The sequence below is a fragment of the Dermacentor albipictus genome, unplaced genomic scaffold (genome assembly GCF_038994185.2).
Source record: "Dermacentor albipictus isolate Rhodes 1998 colony unplaced genomic scaffold, USDA_Dalb.pri_finalv2 scaffold_13, whole genome shotgun sequence".
NCBI lineage: Eukaryota > Metazoa > Arthropoda > Arachnida > Ixodida > Ixodidae > Dermacentor > Dermacentor albipictus.
The window spans coordinates 3,055,715-3,072,278 of NW_027225567.1; the positions used below are offsets into that span (position 1 = coordinate 3,055,715).

The 16,564-nt window shown below is 47.6% G+C and overlaps 1 protein-coding gene across 2 annotated transcripts in view; it reads right to left on the bottom strand.

Annotated features, from left to right (window-relative positions):
* Positions 1-16,564, bottom strand: part of LOC135917794 (endothelin-converting enzyme 1-like) — a 79,027-nt gene that overhangs the window by 34,620 nt on the left and 27,843 nt on the right. The window contains exons 1-2 of one of the 2 annotated variants that reach the window (XM_065451397.1): positions 6,337-6,710; positions 2,249-2,448 (exon numbers count right to left, since the gene is read on the bottom strand). In XM_065451397.1, coding sequence (XP_065307469.1) covers positions 2,249-2,404 — 156 coding nt within the window. In that variant the 5' untranslated portion in view covers positions 2,405-2,448; positions 6,337-6,710. Of the gene's footprint in view, positions 1-2,248; positions 2,449-6,336; positions 6,711-16,564 lie in introns of those variants that run through there. The other variant, XM_065451398.1, reaches the window with a different exon arrangement.

The window sequence follows — 16,564 nt, forward strand, 5'->3', positions numbered from 1 at the left end:
GCCGTGGCCGGGATTCGATCCTGTGACCTCGTGCTCAGCCGCCCAACACCATAGCCACTGAGCAACCACGGCGGGTAAGCTTGTTCAAGAGCACTGCTTTATGATGCGGGTGCCCATTCACACGCCATTGATAAAAGACTCTGCCGAAGGGGTCACTGAAGTTCGCAGGTGTTTTGCAGGGTCAAAAAATCACGCAAAGCAATTTGAAGCGGGATGAAGATACAGCAACTTATTTATACTCAAGGCTATGGCTATATATACCTTTAGAAATAATTTTTAATTGGCTGCCTCCCTCTCCTTCAAAAATATAATAAACTTTGTCCTGTATGTATATTTAAAAATATTGTATATGTGTGCATGGTGTTTACAGTGTAAATTTAAAACAAATGTTGAAGTGAGAAAATACGGATGAGGTAGGCGCTACTAGCGCTTCTAATGCGCTTGTCCTCCTAATGTCAGGATTTGGAGAAAGAAAGGGAAAGTATGAATTAAAAGCCGTGCACATCCGCGCCAACAATGAATGTAGTAAGCTATTAGCAACAACAAAATTTTAGGTGAAAAGCTAGAGTCAAGTCAAAAGAAACGTCAAATGATGTGGGTTACCTAACTCTGGTAACGACATTTTTTAGGTGCTCTTCGGTATCGCCGGGGAGAGGAGGGGTGCTCTGCCCCCTCCGGAAAACGCCAGAGGGGGCTCGGGTGCCGGAGCGCCCCCCCCCCCCCCCCCTTTCCCGTAGTCGGCGCCTATGGGTCCAATTATTTGTCGTTTCACATAGCCAAGCTTACTGCACGTCGCTAATGTCTCTGGAGCACGGGCTCGTCGAAAAATGCGAAATCGAAGGAGTTATGTGTAGCACCGGCCTGAGCATGTGAAACGTAAGCGCGCAGCGGACCGTAAGCAAAACTCAGCGGAGCTCCGCTCAAAGGCAGCCCATGCACAGTCGAGCCGGCCGAACCGTGTATTCCGCGTTCGTTCAAATCACGTGCGCGTGCTTTCCGAAACAGTCAAAGTACATCGAAACCGGCGAGTGTGGCGAAAGCGTGAAACACCTCACCTCTGCCATCGGAGGCCTTTCTGACTCGCACTTAGGGCGTAGCTATCGACCAAATGTTAGCGTGATGTCTCTGGTGTCAGAAATTTGTGACCCCGCTATGCCAGAAGTTAGCGACATGTTTGGTGTAATCTTAAATTTAAAAAAAAATATAAGGCCGCGTAAACACGATGACGCGTAATTTCTCTTATAAAGCTAGGCCTCAATCATTATAGACGGTTTGCTTTTTTTAATTATGGTTTTGAAGTAGCCTATAGAGGGAGCATTTGCTCTGTCTCTTCGCTTTTTTTCGACTTAAGGAGGGAGGGTCTTGGGAAGAGAGGACCACAATTTAGGCTGTCGCTACAAATTGGCATGTTTTAGAGATTATTTTGATAGGAAGAACTGAATATATTTTGAGTCACATCAAACATTCGTGACTTCTATCCCGCGAAGCTAAGATGTGTTTGTTGACGTTATTTTGCAAGCGAGAGGATGAAATCTATCTAATAATAATTTATGTATTGGTCTGTCCAGTCATAGTACACGTGTAGTTGTCTTGAGTTCACATTGTGTTTATGTGTTGAAAATAAGGTGCCCTTAAGTGTGATTGCTATATTGACCTGACATGCACTCTACCACATGAACGTTCGCGCAATGCTTACTTTAAGGGCTCATTATCGTATTGGCAGCAGATAAGTAGAGAGATTTCTGTGGACACCATAATTGCGAAAATTCTTTTTTATTTAAACACTAAATTAGGTACATTGCAGGCAACAAGCCGCTGCAAAAATAACAGGCCACAAAACGTGCTTTTAGAGTAAGAAATATTGTGCTTAACCATATTTGAAACGTTGTTAAGGCTTCAAAAATACGCCTTTAGTCACGAGGCACGCAAACGCAATCAGAAAACAATTATAGAGAAACCGCTTCATTTGCTGTAATTAGAGGAATGGAATGGCTCAGCTCACCGATCCCACTGAGTGTGAATTGCCCAACTCTCACCATTCCAACCAGTTAAAAAATGAGTGAAATTAGGGAGGTTTCCACCCTACAGAATGGAGCGGCAATGGAATGGAGGGCCCTGCTACAACCAACTCTGCAGTCACGACGGGTCAACCATTTCCGAGAACAGCATGCAAAATCTTCGGACGCCACAAGTAAAGCTTCACGTCAAACGTCACGGGAGATATGACATGCACAAACGGACGACTTACGCTGCCCTTGTGCTTTTTTCTCTTTTGTCGTCGCTGACCTGGTTTTCTGGCCCCGTCGACCATGGCTCTCCTGGGACGGGGCCCGTGGTGGCCGAAGGATCCAGAGGGAGACGGGGAACAAGCAGCGTCCACCTTCCTCCGTGGTGGCCTTAGCATTGCCCTTTCGGCCACTAGCGCTGCCGACGAGACTTATTCACTTCCTTTCGCCATCCATGCGCACACAGAGACATCAGAAGGTTAGAACAAAAAAAGAAAAGAAAAAAGAAAGGCGGGAGAAAGTAGGTTAAGAGAAATGTTTGCGGAAAAGGGCCGCATAACGATCTAGTTTGCACACACCGTAAAGCTTTAAACAGCAGAATAAAACGCCTTATAACCGATCGCATTTTTGTGTCACTAAGTTACAGCTCGACTAATGAGATACGCTGTCGGTTAACTGAACGAGTTCGGCTGAAACTAGCAGTGTATAACGCGTAGACTTGTGACTGACTGATTGGACTGATCGGAAGAATTGAGGATATACGGTCTGCGAGAGACGCCGCCCTGGAAGGCTCGAGGTTCTATAACGTTCGCCATTGCAATGTGCTGCACCCGCGGCCGAGAATCGACTCTACTATCTCGTGCACAGGAGCGAAAACTGCAAAGAAATTACTAGGCGTCCACTGGTAATGAGGATCGAAGAACCTGCGTTGCTCATTTCTTTATTATTATTTTTAGTTTCTAGCATCGTGCTGCATTCAGATGGATGCCAGCTCTCCCTTTCAAGAGTCGTCAAGGATGACGGGTTAATTGTGACTCAAAATCGAGCCAGCGGTTCCACGTGGCCATGCATTAGCAGCACGACTCCACGTATTATTTAGCCGTTTGGTTCGCACAACACAACGCAAACACAAGTGAACACTTGTGCGAACACCATACATCATACATGAGTGCACTACGAGAGAGTGTGTGTAGCGCGTTTTGTGAACGTCTGGATAATATATATACATATATATGAATATATATACATATATATGTATATATATATATATATATATATATATATATATTTGCGCGTTCACGCGGTAGCCTATACTTTTCCGAGTTACTGAACGTCAAAAATTCGCTGGAGGTGTTTTCAATTACAGGCAAGGTAAAAGCCGCTTATGGAACAGTGCTGACTAGCAGTAAATCGAGACTTATAGTTGAACATTGGCTATCCTCACCTAAACTTTGCAGTCATCACCGTCATCATCTTACTAATGTCAACTGCAGGACCAAGGCATCTCTCATCGATCTTCATTTAGCCCTGTCTGAAGCATGAAGCGAGCGAGATGGCGGCTCGATAAGGATACCGGCTTCATGCTCGTCCGATGGTGAGGCACAGACAGTGACGTCACTGATGGCCGTCTGCTAAACGCACAACATATCGTGCTCTTCAGCAGTTTCGGTTTTCTGAGTGAAGTTGGCCGCAATTTCAGAACGCCGTAAAAATTAGGCAGCGTCAACATTTTTGGATATCAGCAAACGTTTATAAACATTCTCTGACGACTGGCTTCACATCTTGCGTTATAACCAATCGTCTGGCTCTTTCGGATAAAAAGTAAATACCGTATTTACTCGCGTAATCCTCGCACTTTTTTTCCCTGAAAATCAACGCGAACTTTGGGGGTGCGATAATTATGCGGGGAAAATTTTCAAGCAAATGTTTCGGAGTGTTAAATGCAAAGATGAATGGGTGCAAGATCAGGATTGTCAGGTCCGCAATTGTAAATATAACGAAAACATTACTTTCAAGCGTAATTTACCTCCGTTATGAAAGTACAGGGTGAACGTAAGCTCAAGCTGCTAAAGCACTTTATTTGCCACGCGCATCCTCCCCGTCACTACTCGCGTTGCGTACGTCCAGCAGGCAATTGTACTCTTCATCAGAGTCCGTGTCGACATTGGAATCGATGGTTTCTTCATCTTCCGATGCTTCTTCGTCGTCCCACACCAGGTGGCCCTCGGTCGCATCCAGGGCGTTCGAAATTCCTGTTTTCTTGAAGCTGCCCTCCATTCTTGCGATTACGAGCGCCTGGTTCCGTATCAAATCAATCGACACAGCACACCTATCCGCTCGTTGAGCCTTGATATATTCCAGTAAAGAGGATTCGACGGCAGGAAATTTCCCAGTCTTCGGTCCACGGAAGGCCCTGGGCGTCTCACCAGTCGTCTTGAGTTCGTCGTGCTGCCGTCTCCAATACCGGACGCAAAACTCGTTGACGCCGAAGTGTCTGCTGGCGGCGCGGTTGCCTTGTTCCAACGCATACTCAATAGCTTTTAGCTTAAAAGCAGCTGTGTAGCTTGCGTAGCGTCCCATGGCGAAGTGGCACAAAGAGCACGGTGCAACACGCGAACAAGGCAAACGAGGCCTACGAGACACCGGAGAGCTGGAGACACCTTCGCAAAATGGCGTAGCGGTGGTGAGTGGATGAGCGGTAGCGGCGGTGGCAGAGGATGATAGCACAGTACCGCCGCCTAGTAACACGCGCGCCCTACCATGGCGATCGCTACTACAAGCAGACGGCTCGCGGCAGTAATTTTTGGGGTGCGATGATTATGCGGGGCAAAAAAATTTTCCAATTTTCGATAGCCAATGTGGGGGGTGCGAGCATTACGCTGCGCCATTACTTCACCTTTACTCGCACATTATGCGAGTAAATACGGTATATATATAATTATTTGTATAATTACGATTTTGAGTGATTTTAACATGTACTCCTTTGCGGTAAGAGCAATCCTGAGTAAATTATTTCGCTATCGCATATTCCCTATTTTTAAGTAATTGGGAACGCATTTCTAAAGCGCCCTGTTATAGGGTACCATGCGACCATATTTAGTCATTGAGGGAAATGACTATAAAGCATAAGTTCATTCCATAGTTTTTTATTGCAATGGCACGACCGTATAGTCCACTTTCTTTTGCGGAAGCAAATAAATGCGTCGATGGCGGCATACCTTTCGTGAAAATATTTTTGTTATACTATGTTTACCAACCAGCCCAAGCCTATACTCTTCTGAAGAATATTGTTGTGTCTTCTTTTTCGAAGAGAATGGCAGTGAAAAACAAGGGAATTTATACAGCACGACCATGGCTAACTACAGCGTCGCAACGTCACAACCAGTGCTACTGCCCTCTGAAATGTCGTTGTCTAACAGGCAACAGGGGTTCCGACAATGACTTTAATAAATTGTTAGTAATTGTTGCGGGCTGCTCTTGGGGCCACAAAGCTTTTCCTGGATCCTCTCTCGGCGGTTGTCTTTAGAAACATTAACGCTGCCCACCGTCCCGGAAGTAGATAGCCAGCTGTGTTGACAAGGCTTGCGGTTTACCTGAACGACTTGTCAAGAGGGCGGCGGGCTTTGGGTCTTGACGGACGGAACTCACGCAAGGCGACAGGTCTTGCAATGTAGGTGACATGCACCAACGCTCAAGGCGATCATCATTTTTCCAAATTCAAGCTTTCAGTGTGCTTTCTGTCTCTGTACTTGGCAGCGCGCTGCTTGCAATTTCTCGTTTGCGTCGTAGCCATACTCGCTCTATATATTGGTAATGACAACGGGGTGTTTGTTCCATGTACACCGTATCATCATCATAATACAGGTGGGTGGGATAAACCTGCATCTTTATCGCACGATGTGATTTTCTTCTTTTTTTCTTTTTTTTTTGTCGTGGGAGTTATTTAGTAGCGTCGATTGTAGCTATATATGGTGCACTTAGTGCACCGCTGTTGCAGTCAGCGCTTCGTGGTCCCTCAGCCTCGATACACCAGAGACGATGTAATGTATACCGCCGACTTTAGAAATCATACGTTACTGTGCAGCCACACCTGAAGCAGACTCAGCTGTTATTGTAGCAGTGACACTCTAGTTCTATTAGCAGTGTCCTACTTTCAAAGTGTAGAAACCTTACAAAATATAATAGTGTCTATATATAGCCTCAAAGCAGTCCAGTACCGCAAGGAGTCCAGCCCCGCAAGAAGTTCGTAACACCGGCGCAGCTATAGATCTCGGTTGTGTGCGGCGATGGGGTGCCCTTTTTTGTGGCCCAGGTGGGTCCAATTGCTTACCTGAGTCACGCCGTGAAACGGTTACGGCATCGAAACTACGCGGTTCGTCGTCGACAGCTCCGGCCGGAGGCGACCTGTTCGTGGACCCCTGCGCAGGCCCCGAACGAACCGTGACGTCTGCAGAATTTCGCTTCGTCGGGTCCCCGTGTGGCTCGAAAGACGCCGGCGCCTCGCACGGCATGCGCGTCTCCGCCACACCGGGGTAGTCGTCCACGACATTCGCGTGGCGCTGGGGCGTCTCGACTGAGGCGAGCGCTTTCGGCTGGTCGCTTTTGCTGCTCACGAAGGAGATGCCTGGGAATGGCTTGGCCGATTTGCGAGTCTTGCCGCTTTTAGCGGGCCTCAGATCAGATGTCGGTGGTTCCATCTTTTGGGGGCCGGGGCGGGGGGCGAGGTTATTGTTGATGGCGATGGTAATTGCTCAACGCATGGCACTTACCCATAAGAAATATTGGCTAAACGTCGAGAAAAAATAAATTACTACCCGCAAATATCAAAATTTCAAGTAGACTAGAAAAATAATAACGCGGAATTACGGGAAAGTAAGGAAATGTGTCTGGAGTTCCGCGAAGACAAGACGCGAAGGCAAAACAAGGAAATGGGTGGGGCAAAAAGAAGGAATAACAGGGAGTTGTAGAGAATCAGGACGATTTCCTTGTTAAATTCTTTAAAATTTATCAAAATTCCTTTCTTTAGCTATTCAAAATTTCTCAATAGTGATTGTTTTCAGATTCGGACCATCTTTTTCTTAAATCACCCGATCCTTGGCCAATCCCGCATAGTGGGCGAAAGCCACTGTCGGAGGAAAGGGAAGCAAAACAAAGCGTAAGAACGGAGGCACGGCTGTAGATAAAAGAACATGTGCAAAACGAAATGGCAGCAAGGACGGCAACGTAACCTGCTGGATACGCCAATGAACTGGCGCAGTGCTGGGCGAATTTTCACGTGGCTGAGACGAAGACTATACAGCTATATATCTCCCTCTGCTTCATCTATATTCTGCATAGCGGGTCAGAATCACGGATATCTTTGGCCACTGCGGGCTTCTGACATATATTCTCGGGGAACGTTGAAGGACCAAAATTGCTGGAATATTCCCTGAAAACAAATGAGGTTCCATCTAAATGAGCATGTGTGTGCTTCATTGCGTTAGAGCGAAGAAGAGATAGCTACTGCATGACAGGGCGTAGCGCGTACATGTAGACGAAGTGTTTGTGCGAAACCGGTATCCAGTGCTGCTGCAAGAAAGGCTCATCAGATATGACTTGTGGAGCTACTAAGCAAGTATTTTCAGCTGGCAAACTCACATTGACTATGAAGGAAGGAAGGAAGGAAGGAAGGTAGGGGAAAACATTTATTTAAGACCAGCACTAAGGCCCAATAAAGGAACGCGCTTGCTGCGTTAAGGTTCCTTGTTGATCCGCCCTTGTCTTACTTTTGCTTTAGGCGGCTACAAAATGGCACGTCGAAAAGCTAGTACATGAGTCGTTCAATGCGCGTACGCTTACGCGAGCAGTTGCGGCTTTTGAAAGGACAGATGCCCGCTTCATACTTTGAAGAGTCTGCAGCCCATCTTAATGAAAAATAGAGCTGCGCTTTCTTTCACTGACCGGATTTCGCGTCCCAAATGTTGTGCCAGCGTGCGCTTCAAATTTAATTTAATTGTGAGTTTAATTGTGAGTTTGAAACGTACCGCAGCTGCCTAATGGCTGTGAGGAACGCAGGTGTAGACGGCTACAGATAAATTTTGACTACCAGGGGTTCCATAACACAAGCCCTACCCGTACAAAAATGAGTGTTGATTAACCATTGATATATTGTTGGGGAATTGTTGAAACAACGGATTTCAACAAATTTTCAAGAACAATTGAGTTCACTCAATTTTTGCACAATAATATTACCGTTGAGTGTTCTCAATAAACAATTTATTGGCTAATTTGTGTTAAGTCTTCTAGTTGTTCTTTTGTTGTGTAGCAGTTGAGTCCAGTATACAATAATTAGGACTCACATATGAAGACATTCCAAACATGTTTTGCGATGCGTTCCAACCTCATTCCTGTCACTTTGCGGCAGGTAGGTTCTTCTTTCGCCTCGCTTTCATTAAAAGAAAATCATGTGAAACGATCAAGATCGTCAAGATCATCAAACATCAAGTGCTAAACGATCGTTCCCGTAACATGAAAGCCATCCTCGGACTCGACCTCACTCAAGCCTTTGATAACATTTCCCATGCAGCTATCCTTGACCAGGTCTCCAACCTCCACCTGGGAGAGCGAGCCTACAATTACATCCGTGACTTTCTCTCCAATCGCACGGCTACCCTCTCGGCCGGGGATTTACGATCAGACCAGCTTCCCCTTGGTAGCAAAGGCAGCCCGCAAGGTTCAGTTATCTCTCCCATGCTCTTTAATTTAGTCATGATTGGCCTTGCCAAGCAACTACAGCAAGTCGACAATATCAACCATACCATCTACGCCGACGACATCACCATCTGGTCGTACCGAGGCAGTGATGGTCAAGTGGAATCAGCCTTCCAAACGGCGATTGACACGGTAATTATTAGTAAGTGTTTTTATTTACAGTAAGCAGCATACAAAGCTCACTTCGGTTGAAGCCTATCTCCAAGGGAACGGACTGCGCTGTTCGCCGGCTAAATCGGAGCTTCTGTTACACAAGCCCATTCAGCGGGGTCGCCCTTCCAAACACCAATCTGATCACCGACCCTGTGACGCCATCACCCTACGCCTTCAAGATGGCAGTCCTATCCGACACGTCCCTAGTATCCGGGTTCTCGGTCTCACCATCTCTACCAACGGCTCCAACGCCTTGGCTCTCAACAAGATCTGTGCCCAATCGCAAAACAGCCTACGACTTCTTAAACGTATATCTAACCGACGAGGAGGACTCAAAGAAGAAAGCCTTTTCCGACACGTCCAATCCTTTGTCATATGCCACATTACGTACGTTGCTGCGTACCTCAACTGGTACCGGGCTGAGCAAAACAAGCTCGACACCCTCATACGAGGGGTCTACAAGCAAGCACTTGGGCTCCCGCATTGCACCAGCACTGAACTCTTCAACCAACTGGGAGTTCACAACAACCTTTCCGAACTCATTGAAGCCCAACAACGCTCTCAGCTTCAACGGCTCACCCTTACTGAAACGGGGCGCTTTATTCTGTCCACGCTTGGCTTCACCTACCATCAGCAACAGGGCCCCAAACAACCGATCCCGACCGACATCCGTAGCTGGATCTACATAGACCCTATCCCTAGAAATATGCACCCTGAATATAACAGGGCCCGGCGCCAAGCTCGGGCCGGAGCTATCATAAAAGCCCTTGCCCACGTACCTGACGTCACATTTGTTGATGCAGCCCAATACTCCCATGGCACACGATTTGTGGCCGTCGCCACACGCGATGGAGCCCTACACCACGCCTGCAGCGTCACTACCCCCACTTCCGAGACGGCTGAAGAAGTGGCCATCGCCCTGGCCACTTTAGATCCCACCTGTCACACCATAGTGTGTGACTCTCGCTCAGCCGTTACTAACTTCAGCAAAGGCCGTATTTCTCCCCAAGCTCTTCGCATCCTCTGGCAGGCACCACACTCTAAAGACAGCATAATCTCCCTAACATGGATCCCGGCCTATGCGGGCCCTGTCCACCCACACCTCCCCAATCTCAACGAGGTCACCCACTCCATTGCGCGAGGTCTAGTCAACCGCGCCGGAGTCACTGGAGATGAGTTGGACACCAGGGACAGTCTGACAACTTATAACGATCTCGTTAAGGCCTTTCACCTCAGTCGCCGAATCTTCCCCCCGCCTCACCCAAAGTTCAACCGGGCGCAGGCTACCACCCTGCGTCTACTACAAACAAACACGTACCCTTCACCCGCCCGCCTCCACCTTATATTTCCGGACGTCTACACTACCCCCAACTGCCGGTGCTGTGGAATTCACCCGGCTACGCTTCCACATATGCTATTGGAGTGCCCAGCACAGTACACCCAGACTACCACCACGACTCTCTCGTCGAGGTTGCATGAGGCTCTGCGGAGCTCCGCCCTCAACGACCAAACCGGGGCAACCCAGCACGCCCGCGAGGCGGCGGCGAGGCAAGCCCTCGACGTCCCTTCGTGGGAGGATTAGGCCCGGCCATCATAAAGTGCTGGTTCTACAATAAAAGTGTATTCCTCCTCCTCCTGTGACCGATGGGGTGGAATCGAACGTCGGCCGTCGAGCCCGGTACTCTAACCAGTAGGCCACGAGCGCGCGCATACTCCTCTCCTTCGAAAGCCAGTAAGTTCGGAAATGCTTGGCGTGAGCGCCGCGTGCCACTTCCTGGTGCTGTCGCTACAGCTGGCGCTTTGAAGCGCCTATCTCCGGGACCGCCCCACTTTCGTAGCCATTTTCGCTACGTAAAAACTGCAACGTTAGACTAGATTCATGACCGCCCAAGTTCATAACGATTTATTTCTTCGCCGGTGTACAAATGCCATCGTCGTTTTACCATACACTAGATGACATAACCATTGGTACGATCCGAAATGAGTACGTTTCGGGGAGCAGAAGAATGTGAAATTCACTTGCAAGCACGGTGACTACGCGCGTGTGGAGTTCCCCAAAAGTAGACACGGCGGCAGCGCGGCCGGTGATAAGACAGGTGCCGACAGGCGACGACGCTACCCTCGAGCATCAGACGCACGTGGGAACCGTAGGATGCAAGCGCGCACACGCTACAAACATACACGGGTGAGGTCTTCGAATTTCCTGCGACGTACCCTCTGCCCGTAAAGCAAATATAGTTTTTTATCCAATGTCCGTGGTACTAGAGATCAAAGAATGAACGCGCTTTGAGATCGCAGCGCGCAGCCGCTATAACCATTGACTTCACAGAGCTTCAGATTCAGCAACAGCCGCAACAGTATCACAGCTAATCACTGTATCTGCGGCTGCTCCCGTTTCTCGCCTCGCAAGAAGCACGCGATTTATTTGAGCCTCGCCGAACTGTCATCATCTCATGTCCCAAGCCTGCAGGTCTCGTACGTCCAGTTAAGAACACCAAAGGGAAATGAAAGAAATACAGGTAACGGACTCTTATCATACCTTACTTGTCACCTCGTCATCTGCGAAGACGCTACAGACAATTTTGGAAGCTTTATTTTTGTAAAAATTGCAAAACTAGTAGCAATCTTTCTTTCTAGATGGCGCGACATACGTTAAGAGAGCATTTGGGTGTGTATGTGTGCGCGCAAGCAAGCGCAACCGAGCTTCATTTTGCGCACACTTTTGCAACAGTACACACGCTTACCGCTAGTTTCGTGGTAGCATTTTTTGGTCGTAGTATTTACTGTTTACGCTATAAAATAGGTAGTTCTTAAAAATTTATGAAGGTTAGTTCATGAAAAATTATTGCTAATTAATTAGTGGTTCTTAAGTGCCGTTATTTTGTGTTTGAAAGGTTTTTATACTTGAATACGATAGTGAAGCCATGTGAAGCTGTGAACGGCTTTCGGACTCAGTTATTCGGTTGCAGTTGTGCGGTGGTTCACGCCTCGTGCTTTTTGATGAAAGTATTTTCTTTTCGGACATCATGACGCACATTTTAGTGAAATGCTTTAACGACGATAAGTGGGACGTTTATCCGTTGAAGTGGTTGGCTCACCCAGCTACTAGTCTTCTACTGTTGTGCGAGCCTGACGGTTTTGGTGAGTTGCGCGGCAGAGGCCATGATGCCTGTTGGAGAGACGGCACCCCGAAACAGTCGCAGCCGCACTTGTGAAGATAGGTAAGTAATCTCGTTTTCTTGGGCACGTAGCCTTCTTTTCTATTTTGACATTGACGAGCGTGACATGTTAAGCACACCCTTCACTTTCTTGAAGCAAACCGCATGCCCCGGAACAAATGCGCGCGATACTAACTCTCGCTGCCGCCGTCACTTCGTTTGAAACAATGGTAGGCGAAGAGGCAGCGGCGCCCCATGTGCGTAAAATTGCATTGCTTCATTTGTTCCTGTCTAATAACGTTTGCTTCATTTGTATGAGAGAACACATTTGGAACATAAGGATCGGCTTCTCTGCGCAGTGATAATTTTGTACAGTGGCCACGTCATCTTTCATGGGGGCTCACGTATGCCGTCTAAGCCCTTGTTATCGCGTTCCGATACGTGAAAGGCGCGCTGCATTTCAAGGTATTTAGGCAGGCACTGCGAGCTTAGGAGAACCGCGACAAATAATCGTGCAGCAGGTGTGCAGCTGTGCTACGCTTGTACCACACTCGTACCGGAAGGCAGTGTTGCACTTCACGCTTACGCATTTCGTAACTATGGCGGCCTCCGTGGCAATTTGGGGCTCGAGGTCGTGGATACGATCCCTGCAGCAGCCGCATTCCAAAGGAGCGGAATGCGAAAACGCTCGTGCATTGTGCATTGTATGCGCAAAAAGTTTCCAGGAAGTCAAAAGACAGTTTTAGTTACACGTACGTAGAGGCTTTGCGTACGTAGAACTTCTACGTGTCAGCAGTGCGCATGCGTAAAACATAGCGGGCGCGGGCGCTTCTCACGGACGTACGTGCGATTCAATTCTTTGCGTGCGTTTCTTGCGCACGTAGACAGCTTAGCGTGGGAGTTCCGCGAGATCACAAACAAGCGATAGCGGGCCGCGCACGCGCAGACGGCTTGCATCGAAACACGGCGACAGGATTGAATTGGCTACCGCCGTGTTCACATTTTCCGATAGATGTAGCTACGGGGTCCCTCTTGGCATGCGTCACGTACGTGTACCTAAAAGCGTTTCAGATGGCGTGCACGTAAGGTACGTAGGCTTTTCACGTTTGCGTACGTGAAGCCTCTACGTACGTGTAACTAAAACTGTCTAAAATTAATACGGAGTCCCCAACTACGACGTGCCTCATTATCAGATCGTTGGTCTGGCACGTGGAACATCACAATTATTTTTTATGCGAAGCATATCACGAGAGGTCAACCCAGCTCCTCAGGCGCGCCGGTGTCGCCTTGAATACCACGTGACACCGTGACGTCACGACAGAGGAGAAGTGGCTTTGGCTCAACTCTTGCAAGATGGGCTGGGTGGGAATCGAACCAGGGTCTCCGGAGTGTGAGACGGAGACGCTACCACTGAGCCACGAGTACGATGCTTCAAAGCGGTACAAAAGCGCCTCTAGTGAATGCGGTGTTGCCTTAGAAACGAGCTGTTTCTCAGGCGTGCGTCGCTTGCTCAGGCGCACATTTCGTTGCCGCGCCGAACGCTGCGTTGCTCGACGCTCACCGCGTCCAATGCGGGGCGTCCAAGGCGAAGCAGAGTAACGCATGAGTTGTTTCTTCGTCTAGCCGAACCAAATATAGCCAAGCAACAGCAGTTCACCAAGCTAAACAGTGGTTCAACAACTAAAATAAAGGCTAGTATGCTTCGCATTCTGGGCTTAACCTTACCTAAGCCACAGCCATTTTTTTTTCTGTAGTGGCTCATGTAGTTTCTGTAGGTGATCACATACCATGCGGTTAGTGTGATCACCTTTTGTGCCGTACCGGTTAAGCGCGCCTCGATTTAGGTTGCGGCTAATGATGCGGCGCACCGCGAAATATATTTCGCCTCTCTGGGATTTGCGGAGAACAGCCAACCGATTAGTCACACCTCCCGCGCGGTGACTGTACACGGATACACAGCACAAATGAACAGAGGTGTGGTGACGTGGTCAAAGAACACAGCCGCCGACGGGCTCACCTTATCGCCTATCACCGCCAAAACTACTGCAGTAAGCATCTTTATCTAGCGCGGTGGTTTGCCGTTGAAGGCGTACTGTACAATTTTAATAAGCGATAACCGAAACATGCCACCGTTCTCTGCTGCCTCTTTGAGTTGGACCGATCCGAATATGCGTTGTTTCCAGAAGCGAAAGGAGCGCCAATCGGCGCGTTGTCGCCTCGAGCTAAGCGTCGCACTCGAGCACCGTTTGCGCGGTGAAGAATGACGCGTGCATGAAGCTAGCTCACTTGGCGGACGCTACCGCGCAAAACGCGCAAGGGCGTGTACGCGACGTTCTGCACACAAATCGCGCGGGATGATCGGAGCCACGCCGGAGCGGCTGGCTTCAAAGAAGCGGTACATGTTCTCACTCGTACAGGCACGCTCACGCTCGCATCGTTCTCGGCGTATGTTTAGGTCATTCCTTCTACTAGACTTCTACCCAAAGATTCGATATCTGTTTGGTATCGGCTATGCACTGTCGCGTGGTCTTTGGTTCTGCGAGAGAGCCGGGAATATTTTCCCCACTGTGAAACATCGCTGTGCGTGTTTTAGCTAACATTTACCGTAGCAGCCCATTTCTTCCTTTTCTCGACGGCACTCGTAAAGAGTCGCAAATTTTTACTTGCCAGTATAGTGTGTACTTCTATTTCGTGCGTAGTTATGTGCAGTGTGTGGCAGATTCTTAATCCGCGCAATCTCATTTTCTGTCCACATTCCCTTCTCACAGGTTACGTATGCAGCAAATTCCCAGATGCTAAAGTGTTCTACGCCAAAAGCACCTTGGCGTCCTGCAAGAGACACCCGTTGATATCTGGCTGATTCACTAGCAAGCTCGCATCTCTGTTGCCACTCTCCATCAAGTGGGATTTTCAACTATTTTTTGCGCTTCTCTGTGGTGTATTAGCTGCCACATGGACGCCGTGAAGGCTTACTTTCGATTTGCTCTGGCGTTTAGTAGTAAAGGATGGGCTACCTTTTGAGGGGAGGCATTTACTTTTGTTTGTGAGAATGTTTACCAGCCTAACCAAGTGATATGTGCGTACTGTGAGCAGCAGCACGAACAGAGGCGGACGACCGACGACGAAATAGGTAGGAGCACACACGAGCGCAAGCTCTACTTAAAGTTTGCTTTTGATGACAAAAGTATTAAACACACTGGTCAACTTGGCAAAGGTAAAAATCCGTGCATGCGTGGCAGAAACAGCCACGTGCGACAAGAAAAAAATATGAAAAAGCCATGTCGTGTAGAATAAACGTGCGTGAAAAACGAGAACTATCGGTCAAATCTTTCGAAAAAGCGAAAGATTTGTCCGATAAGTGATACTACCCAACGAGAAATACTCTTTTGAGAAGTGCAACTTTTTCCCACTAAGGGCAACAGATACCTTGGTTATGCATTTGTTTCGTTTGTGATCAATAAATATTGCTTCTGGAACTCCTCTGGTGTTGCGGTATAGAGCAGAAAGAACGATTGTTCATTACAAAGACCAGAACACAAGAGGACTTATGGAAGCATTATTTATTGATCACAAAGAAATATTCATAAGCAAGATTTCTGTGACCCTTAGTGGGAAAGAGTTGCTGCAGTACTTATCGTTAATATCACTTACAGGAGAAACCTTTCAGTTTTCATGTTTTTGTTAGTTTTTGACGCACATGTTTATTCTACAGGACGTATTTCGGTCATTTTTTGTTGTGCCGGGCTGTTTATGCTGCGCATCCATGGCCTTTTCTTTGTGAAGTTGGCCAGTGTGTTTAAAATCTTCGTCTTCACGAATAAACTTCTAGTTGAGTCAGCGTTCATGTGTGTTCCTACCTTAATTCATCCTTCTCGTCTCTGTTTGGGTGGTTGTCAAATATAAATGTACACCGAATAGGCGAAGCGCCCATAGAATTGATACATCAAGTTCTTTGCGCTGTTTATTTCAGGAAGAACGCTATAGGGTGTTATCTTCTCTTTGTTTTTGACACTGAGTACATTTTTCTAGTTCAACTTCAAGGAGTCCCCTGAGGAAGCCAATAAGAGTGATGGTAACTTCCCTTGTGTGAAAGAATAATGAATTTCATCCATTCAAGGCATGACATGGCACATGCCTGATTGTAGGTTAGAAGCATTCGTAGTAAGCTCTACTTTTCGGTTCTCATGACGCTTCTTTGTACTGCGCTGCATTCTCCAGGCACATGAACCTTTTTATGCTCTAAGTGCATCCGTTCTTTTTCTATGTTGGAGCAAAAATTGTGAGCTTAAATATGCATATATATCATTTTCCTTGTAATCTTTTTCAACATGCGTTCTGTAGCTCCCTCTGTCTTTCAGTTACTGCTTTGTCGCAATTTTTATACAACCTTTATGTGTTTTATGCAGCAAAATTCTGGTGCTATTTTAATAACATTTTATCTGCAAAATTGAGGTAATTGGTGTTTCGTATATGCATTTATTTGTGTTTTTCACTGTC